We start from the raw sequence: 10,308 nt of genomic DNA, 5'->3' as shown, positions 1-10,308 counted from the left end.
AGTGCCAATTTCCTAGGACTGACACTGGATAGGAAACTGGACTGGAACCTAAATATCCAATCACGGGTTAAGAAGGCAACAGTCAGCTGAGCCCTCAACGGAGCCTCTTCCAACACAGACAATTCTCCGTTACTGAGCATAACCTAAGGGAATTGCATAGGTAACATCTCATGGGAGCCGGTGCCGCAACTGCTTCCCTGGGCCCAGCCCACCGAGCTGGTATGGTCATGTGCCTGCGGCACTGTCCTATTAGTGCTGTTCTACTACACTGGATGACCTCCCCTGTCTATGGCTTGATCAAATGTCTAGCGACATTCTCCGCACGGAGATCCTGTAGTATGTTCACTTTATTTGAACCTTTCATTAGCTCCTACGTTATGTAGAGAAATAAATGTCCACCAGGTCAGAGATCGGCATTACCCGAGTAAGGCTAATTAGAACAGGCGATCTCCGTTTACCTGAGCCCATTAGAGACTGGGCTAGTTTATAACCCGGGCCCCTAGCCAAGCTGAAACTCGGCACGGTTCGAGTGTCACCTTAGTTCGGTCAGGAGTGAGATGTGGGGATAAAATGGTGGTAGGTAAGTGGTGCGGCGAGGTTGGGGTTGTGTGCGGCAACGCTTTTAAAAGACGGTAGCACAGACGCCTTGTCAGTACGATTAACGTCACCGTACCTGCTGTTTGTCTGCTTATTTACGAGTAATCTCTTATTATTCGGAGCTAAATTCCCGGTAGGAAATCCTTTCAGACCCACTTTTATTATTTAAAACCGCAAAGAGGTCATAGAAATTACCCTTGGCTCATTGTCCATTAGCGATCAGCTAACAGGTGTCTGAAGAGCACTCCCTCTCTGGGAGATACATAGAATTTAATCTTACAATAAGCCACCCAAAACCAGATTACTTCTTAAATCAGTAAAATACAAACTGGGAAATTTTCAAAAGAAAACTACATCGAGGTTCAAATTCTTTCGCTCATCTCTGTAATCTCACAGACACTTTCACAATGCCATAATGCTTGCCCTAGCAGTAGGCCTTCACTCACAAAAACAATCCTCCATGGTGAATACTTGAACTAATCGTTCTTCTGTAAATTTACATGTCTCTTTTCAATGCTGCGAAATCACGGAATGACGATTTTCACTGGTCTTCTATGCAACATTGCGATAAATATGGGACACAGACAAGGCGGATGGTGTTGCGGTGACCAAATATATATATTTATATAAAAATATTAAAGTGTAAAATATTAAATAAATATCTACACTTTATTATTATATTCAAAGAAAATTCATATAACGCCCAACTTACTTTTCCAACTGCTAGAAAGTGACTGCCAAACTAGCTCAAAAAAGAGAAATATACAAAAAAAACTGGGAAAAAACCGAACGCAACTAACGGAAAAGTGTAAGAAGAAGCATCGTTATACAATGCGTAAACAAGATCCCGTTAGGCTTGGTACAGTTTTTAACACCATAAACACGAGTTTAATCAAATGTTGATTTCAAATATATGGTTTAGATGTAGCCCATACGGAAGTACTGCTCTTTGAACCTTCAAAGCTGTATCGCTGGAACGCCTAATAGAGGGTGTATGAGTTTGCCAACAAATTTTTCACATATCACCTGTTGGCAGTAGCAGAAAAGAACTTTTAATTTGTTTGGATTGTGTTTTAAATTTGAATTTGGTGCCCGTTGAGGAGTAATATAAATAGCACATTGTTAGTTTTAATTGAATTGGCATTGCTATCCACAATTCTGGTGGTAAGGTCACTAGGGTGTAACCTCTTCAGTCGTCGGTCGCAAACAGTTTGTCAGTATAACGGCAACTGTGAGAATTAATTTGGTCCCCAACCAGTAAGAGTCCAATGCCATTGATGACGTACCATGGCAGACCGGGGGCACACCGAGCAGCAAGCAATTGGGCCACCCTGAGCTTCAAAAATTGATGGGTAGGCGCAGTCCCCCTAAAATGGACAGCATAAGTCCATGTTGGCATAATGATTGCTTTAATGAAGATTGCCTCGGTTGTCTTCTGGAGCTAGCTTGTCGAACGCCGGCATACCCAAATGTTGTTAGTATAAAGTATATAATTTTTCGATCAGCATTAACAGCCGAGTCGATTTAGCCATGTCTATCCATCTGTATTATCGCGCCGATATCAAAGACTGTAAGATAGCTTCACTAATATCGATAAATATCGATTACCAATAGCAACAACAATTTGTTGTGCCTTGTTTTAACATTGATCAACAGTTGAAATTTCATCGAGATCGGTTTAGAAACAGGGATATTGTTTTATAAAATTGTAAATTCAAATATACCAAAGGAAATAGCGGGAAGTGAAAGCATTTTCTGTATGCACATATATAGACGAATCATACCTATACATTTGATGCACTATCTAAGATAATTTTCAATTCACATAGTCACTACAGCAGCTACACTAAAAATGATACTTGGTACGTGATTCGCTCTGTGTGAACTCAGCAGAACATTTATATCGCGTTGAAATGGTATAATGGTATACTGCACGAACAAAAACGAATGGAGTTTATCTGAAAAATTTTATGCATGTAAAATATAAAGTGTGGTCACAAAATATTTATTTATAAAATATTTATAAACTACTTTGCAGTATTAAGTAAGGAAAAATAATTCTAAATCAATCCAAAAAATATTGCAAGTTAAAGTTTATGAGTCTCTTTTTAAAAGAGAAGGCTTTCCCCTTTTCGTAAATTGAAGCCTGCAATCGTCTACTTTGAAAATGAAAACGGAATACTTTTTCGATTTCAGAAATTGCTTAATTTACAAGTGTGGAATCCCCACATGAAAACAGATTGTTTTGCTCTAATAAAATATACTCAAAATGGGTGCACACAATTGTACTTGGAAGTTTAAATTATACTTGCAAACGAACATATCTACACATCATCGCCATACATATTAATGTTTTTCTTCTATTGAAAAGAGACAATTTTTCTTCAGGTTTCCACAAATCTTGCAACTCTTAGCTCGTAGATAGCTGGTTTAAATTTTGTATACTTATAAAAAAAATGCAAAAATAATATGTACTCAGTTTTGTTTAAATTAAAATCCTTGATTGAGTGTGATCAATGGTTAACAATTATGCCACATGTTCGATTAAACATTTACGCAGTGCTTACTTTAGTAATTGTGATATCACTTTGTTTGTACTGGGTGTTTTTTATACCCCTTGATTGGACAAAGGTATGCATATATTTGTTAAAAAACTATAAGTGAAGTGATATATTGTTTTGAAATTGAAAATTCCTCGTTTTTTTCAAAGCTTGCAATCCTATAATATACATACTTGGTAGTTCGCGCACGTCGAACAAATTGGATATCCTCACCTCAAATCGTGATTCATTGTCTTAATTTTATTGAATTGGAAAGCTTCGTTTGCATAATTATGACGTTTCATTTCAACAAGTTTTATACTATGGCGTGTGTTATTTTCTCCTTTTTTGTTACAACCAATCAATCTTTATCTTCTTACGAATATCAGACATTATTAGATTGTTAAACACACAAATGATTTCAGTGCAGTGCAACGAGAGTTGCGTAAAAAAGTTGTCAACAATATACCTTTTACATCTGGAGGACTCTTGCTTTAAAACAGAAGGAGCTCTAACGATTTGTGGGGAAATAGCATCGGCAGTTCATAAAAGCAAATAATTACTGAAGGAAACTAAAATAAATATAGTTAAAGGTGGTACTAAAAGTGTAGGTGGTACTAACCGTACAGAGTTTGTTTGTATGTTATTAAGTAACACCTTCAAAGTGCCGATCTACTATCAATTATCTTAGCGTACCCACTTACAGCAATGGTCGGCGCCCATATAAAGGTAATTATACTTTGATACCGAAGGCACAAGAGTATATTGGGATTGTCCTTCATGCTGTATGTGCAGGCCTCATACAAACGATCAAATTGATGTGCGATGTCCACTAGGTGACTAGAATATCGATAAAATCGATAATCATATATTGATGAAGCCACATAAATTCCACAATTTTAAACCTACAATTACTAAATTTAGTTGGTAGGTTGTTGGTGATGTACTTCAAAGATCGGCATCGACTTTGTCTACCGCCGCCGTTACCAGACGCCGCCCATAAAGCTCCGAAAGGTCCAACTCTTCCTCACTTTTTGAGTCAGCGCCATAAAATTTGGTAGGCCTTTAAGAATCGAAAATGTTATGTCCACGCCTACACCTGCGCCCATAATCGCCAAAGCCGATATTTCGGAAAGTGTAAATCGATAAGTACGCATATCTAACACAATTTTAAGATATAGTTACCAAAACTGAAAATTAACTTGCTGGTAACCTCCACCGAAGATCGGCATATACTTTTTCTGAACAAGCCTGCACCCACCGCCCTAGAAATTTGAAATGCGCATATTTTCCACAATTTGTAAGCTAGGTCATCAAAATTTGAAAGTATTTTACTGGTAACTACCCCAAGAAATTGGATGGCCACGCCCACTCCGCCTCCCTAACACCGTTACACCTGTTAATAAACTAATAAAACCATTTATCTCGTACAATTTGAAAGCTAGAGTCACAAAACTTCAAAATTATTATGGACGTAACACCCTTCAATAATTCGTAGAGATTTTGTACCACGCCCACTCCCACAAAAACGATAAAAGCCAATATCTCTCGCATTTTCAGAGCTATAGTTACCAAACTTTAAAGGAAGTTTCCTATGAACCTTTTCCACTTTTTCCAGCCACGCCCACTTCCGCGCCCCAAAATTTCCAAAAGCCACATATCTCCCGTAATTTAATAGCTACAGTTGCCGAACTTAAAATGAAGATTGCTAGGAGCTTTGCCTAACATTTTGTTCAGCTACGCCCACTTTCTTGGCTACAGCCACCATGTTCTATCACTGTTATCAGATATTAATTATGGTATCAGACTATTTTGCAGTCGGTTACGCCCGACTGCAACGTTCTCACTTGTTTTAGTACATGGATTTCTCAATAAGATTAATAATATGTTTTGTTTAAATAGTAAAATAAAAAACACACAATGAATTTAAATATAGGAAAATTAAGTACCTCAAATAAAGAAATAAATAAAACTAACACGATTTTACAATGTCATGCAAATCTATATCTTCTTTATATTCATTAATTCGAAATAGGCGGCCATATGTTGGTCAGATATTTGATTTCTGAGCTTGAGGAAATGCAACCTCACAGCTTATAAATTACATTTGTCAGATTCAAATATTTTCTGTCTTCAATGCACTCACAAACTTGTTCTGCACTTTCCAAAGGTATTCCAAGAGGCTGTTCAAATAATTCTGTTAATTCACATGAATTCATGAATTTTTAGTAAACATTGTAAGATTTTTAAGACCAAGTGGATAGCTGGCTCAGCTAGTATCTGTACTTCCATCTTTCTTGGCTGCAGAATGAATAAGCTTATTAAAAATAGATCGCGAGGTGTGAAAAATGAGTGCAGAATAAAAAATCAATCTTTCTATTTTGAAGTCAACGAACGTTACAAGTCTCCTCAAAATTTCATGTACGAAAAACTGATATTTAATCGGCCACGTCTTATTAGAAACCAGGCCGTCTAGCCGTTAGAACCGAATCGCTAGACGCTCCTCAGCAGATAGAGCTGCCAATAACGAAATTAAGAAGTCTAAGAGCAAAACCACCAGTTAACGACCAAACGGGTAATTTTTCCTTTAAACACATGCCGCACAAAGCAAGACTGAGATTTTGGCATTTTCCCAGCATAATCATGCTATATGGACAGCCGTCTGATTCAATTAAGGGCTATGTATTTATCAATATTTAGAGGAAGCTAGTAAAAATATCCAAGTTTCATAACCTTAGCTAAAAAATAATGGGAGTAAACATTTTTCCAGATTTTCAGGGCGAAAGGTAACTTAATTTGAATTTGTTTCCCTTTTTTAAAGTGAGTCTACCCTTGAAATACAGTGGCTTTCAAGATTGAAGATTTATGTAGGTAACTTTGTATAAAGAAAACATGAATGACTAAGATACATCGGAGAAACGTGCGTTCATATGGACAAGTATTGCATAAAATCATTAGTATTTCACTTTCGGAAAAAAATCAGTTTTCATTTTTAAGCTAAGATAAAAATCTTGATTTCTTCCTTAAAACATGCAAGCCAATGGATGACAGTACTGGCTGGCAATTCATAAACAATGCGAACAAGCTGCGAAGCAAAGACAAGCGTGACACAATTAACCGCTTAAGAAAGTCACGAAAAATTGGATCAAAGGAATTACCTCCGCCATACCCAAATGGTTGGTATGGAGTTCTCGAATCATCCAAGCTTAAGGCTGGTGAATCAACATATCTATCTTGCCTGGGGGAGCATTTTATAATATATCGCTCACAAAAACATAAAGTTTTTATTTTGGATGCATATTGCCCACACTTAGGAGCTAACCTAGCAGTTGGAGGTCGAGTTATTGGAGATAACATTGAGTGCCCCTTTCATCAATGGAGTTTCAGAGGGACAGACGGAATGTGTACAAATATTCCTTATAGCAATTGTGGTATATCAATGGCTAAAATATTTACTTATAGAAATAAATATAAACTAAAAGATTGCCGCCTTTCAGTCCCACCGGCAACAAAAGTAAAGAAATGGAATTCCACAGAAATGAATGGATTTGTATTTGTTTGGTATAGTGTCGAAGGATCCGAAATTCCATGGACTCTTCCTAAATCTGTCGAACTTCAAAGCAACCAATTTGTTTACCATGGCCGCAACGAGTTTTATATAAACTGTCACATTCAGGAAATACCAGAAAATGGTGCCGATCTGGCACACTTCAAAGCAATTCACAATGATAATATTATAGCTGGTGGCTTCCACATAAAACAAAGTATTGTTCGCTACCTTGGATATCATCAATGGCAAGCAAGGTATTTCCACTAAGTTAAAATTAGAAGCCATTTTTATTTCGATTATTAATATACAAATTAGAGAATTCAAATTTATATTTAGGAAAAAATAATATTTAGCTTTAATAATTGTTTAAGTCAAATGTTTTCGCAATTTTGTAGGGGCGGATGTACGCGAATTTTACGTTTATTTTAATGAATAAACGCTGTAAAATTTTGAGGGATACAAGTTTTCGGAGAAATTTCTTTAACGCCTTTTTATTTTTAAAAGTTGCTGAATAACATTAAAATCAATGTATGCCGTTCTCTGATTTATATTTTCCATTTTATAAGTAATCCGGCTACGCCAGTTATAATTTCACAATAATGCGACACGGCTATCCTGACGCTTATACATCCTTGTGTAGTCGATAGATAATTGTGATAAACAAATAAGATGGCGCCTTGTCGGTATCCTATCTGCTACTTTTCCGTTTTCACGAGGAATCTCGTCTTATCCACAGCTGAACAACACGAAGAGAGGCCTGTCGCTATCTGAAACCCTTATCCTGCCTGGTGTTGTCCTCACCTCCGAACCATTTAACAAGTTCTTCAAACTCAATTGACAAATTCATACAAATATATATATAAAATACACATGTACAAGCAAAAATACCTTATGCTGTGTAATCCGAATACCTCTCGAAATATTTGCTCTCGTCCTGGAAGCATCCCATTTTGTAATTTTATTTATATAGTCTCTTTCGCGTCAATACTTCGGGTCTTGGGTATTTCGTCTGCCCATGAATGCACTCTACACTCATCCAAACCAATTAATTTTCCTACCCTGCATTTTATGTAAGGTCCGCAAATAAATTCTACCTAAAAAACCAGTCTACGACCAGAGCTGGTGGGTACTGCCTGGATTATGTCCACAAGACGAACTGTGGGCAAAACAATCAGACTGTAGACAAAAGGCGCAGTACTTATTGCGGCACGTACCTTATGCAGAATGCAAAAAGGGGTTAAAAATTAACCACCAAACCTATTTATCAAACTACTAGAAACTATAACTAGAAAGTCAAATTTTAAGCTACAGTTTAAGAATGTTTAATTTTCATTTTGGATTGTGCATTTTGTTTTCGTCCTTATGCTTTTTTTACATTTTTAAAAATTTTCCTTCTAGTTGGAACGTGGCCGAAGACAAACACATTGCCGAAATTAAGTTGAATCATTCTTTCAACCTATTTGGAAATTTTCGATGCTCTCAAATGAATGTTACAGGCAAACAAGTTATTATATTTTACTATTTTAATGATAAAACGTTTTATAAGTTATAAGTATGTTTTCAGATTGGGCCCGCCTATGTTCATATGTTTCTGCATTCACCAACATTTGGACATTTTCAAATATTTCAAACGATTACTCCAATAAAACCGTTACTGCAGAAAGTTGTTCACAGATTTTATGCAACCCGATTAATGGCTCCATTTATGAAAATTTTAATATGCGGGGAAAGCATTATGGTGTGTAAAGTATAAAAAAAAATTTTGTAACCTAATTATTGTTTTTTAATTTTAGTTTGAGCGTGATATTAATATATGGAATCATAAAACTTATCGGAATAACCCTTTGCTAGTGTTGGAAGAGTCTTCGATTAAAAAATTTCGGAAATGGTATGCGCAGTTCTACACAGTAAACAGTAAATCATTTCAACTAGCAAATAATCCGAGTTGGTAGGTTTAAATCTGTTTAGATCTAAAAACCTTGCATTATATTTTGGTATAATTATTTGAACATTATTTACAAATATAACAAATAGTTAGATTAAATTAATAAAGTCAAAAAGTTAAAAATAAAATAATTCATGAAAATTGTTTACCACAAATAGATTATGTTAATAAAGTTAAAGTAAAGTCATTAAAAGCAATTAAATCTTTCATGAATATTGTTGACAACATTGGTAGCAAATTTCGAGAAATTTTACTAACAGTAAATAAATCAGAACCCACGTTTATTACAATTGCTTATTACTATTATTATCGGGTTTCTTAAATAATAACATATTCACTTCACTATATACTATGTAATTTTACAACTTTGATGAGTTGGTTGCGTAGTTGTAATTTGCGTGCGTTTCGAGATTTTGGCACCAAATCATCGCAAAACTCACCATATCTTATCTTTTGTCACTCGACTCATAGTACGAGTTGATCTGTTATTTTTGACCATATTATTTTTTGTTTTGTAATTTTCGGGTTGCAAAGAATCAGGCAATTCTATACTTATTTTGCTATTGTTAAATATATTTTGATGTTAATTCGAAATAAATATATTTACCTTGTTTATGTATATTGTACTCATATGTGTGACATGTCTGTCTACGCGTATCTATTGCCGCGTGCCATTGAGGTTGCCCTAAGGCTATTGACGCGGCCTATTATCAGTGCTACTTGATAACAGCATCTTTCAATGTCTTGCGAACAGCCTCAGATCTGTGTATGTGCCTCTGGCCAATCCTCTACAATGTCGGCAGTCCGACTCTGAATATTCAGCCTACATATGATTCTACTGAGACCAGCTAGCCAAAGCAGAAAGAGATGGAACTAAATTGGGTTGCACTTACTTTATATATAAGGCTGATCCTGATCAAAGGCGAATGAGGTAAGTAAATAACAATTAATTATATTTTTCTTCTTGCGTGATTTCAACTCTCCGAAGGATAACTATATAACTGCATAAATACCTGACTAAATCCATCATTTCAACATCTTCAGGTTTTTAAAGACTATAATTTCCTAGCAAATATAGATGTTTAACTAATAATATCAAATTTGCTGCCGTCTTATCAAATTTGCTGCCTCTAATACCATATTAAAAAAATATGACTTCTTTGGAATATTTGTCTTGGGAGCAGTGTGCGATAGAAACAGATTTAATGGCTGACCTATTCAAGTGGCGAGGGGTGTACAAACATCTATTCACGCATTCACAGATCTCTGCTCCAAATAAGACACATACACATATTTCTTTGCGTATCTTGCTATAGCTGTGAATTTACAGAGATACGGACTTGACTTAATCGACTTGGCTTTTGTTGCTGATCAAGAATATATATAAACTTTATTGAGTCTAACTTGCTTCCAACTGCCTGATTTTTTTTATTATTGGAATACACATTTCAAATGAAGATCAACAGATATTCCATCTTCAAACTGAACTTTATAAACATATTTATAAATGTTCATCGACAGTACACACAATTGAAAGGATTCCCATTTATTTGTCGACTCTCTTTAAGATCGTCCACTTTAAGATTTGATGCTCATCATTTGTATCTAAAAATGGGGAACTAATTTCAATCGTTTCTAAAATGAGCACTAATTCTGTAATAAATAATTAAATATAT

General features: G+C 35.6%; 1 protein-coding gene across 2 annotated transcripts; it reads left to right on the top strand.

Moving 5' to 3' along the window:
• The first annotated feature begins 3,160 nt into the window (after positions 1-3,160).
• Positions 3,161-8,676, top strand: LOC116806032 (cholesterol 7-desaturase nvd). Of its 2 annotated transcripts, XM_043214538.1 has the most exons (7): positions 3,161-3,228; positions 6,175-6,313; positions 6,452-6,568; positions 6,635-6,941; positions 8,086-8,191; positions 8,252-8,425; positions 8,481-8,676. In XM_043214538.1, exons 2-7 carry the CDS (start codon positions 6,178-6,180, stop codon positions 8,637-8,639), a joined length of 999 nt encoding a protein of 332 aa, XP_043070473.1. In that variant the 5' UTR covers positions 3,161-3,228; positions 6,175-6,177; the 3' UTR covers positions 8,640-8,676. The 2 variants fall into 2 exon arrangements, with proteins under 2 accessions (XP_043070473.1, XP_032597702.1); XM_032741811.1 differs by having other exon boundaries at positions 6,175-6,568.
• Positions 8,677-10,308: the final 1,632 nt, after the last annotated feature.

The sequence above is a fragment of the Drosophila grimshawi genome, unplaced genomic scaffold (genome assembly GCF_018153295.1).
Source record: "Drosophila grimshawi isolate 15287-2541.00 unplaced genomic scaffold, ASM1815329v1 contig_1346, whole genome shotgun sequence".
Classification (NCBI taxonomy): domain Eukaryota; kingdom Metazoa; phylum Arthropoda; class Insecta; order Diptera; family Drosophilidae; genus Drosophila; species Drosophila grimshawi.
Note: the sequence above shows the minus strand (reverse complement) of the source record. Positions and strands in the feature narration are given on the sequence as shown.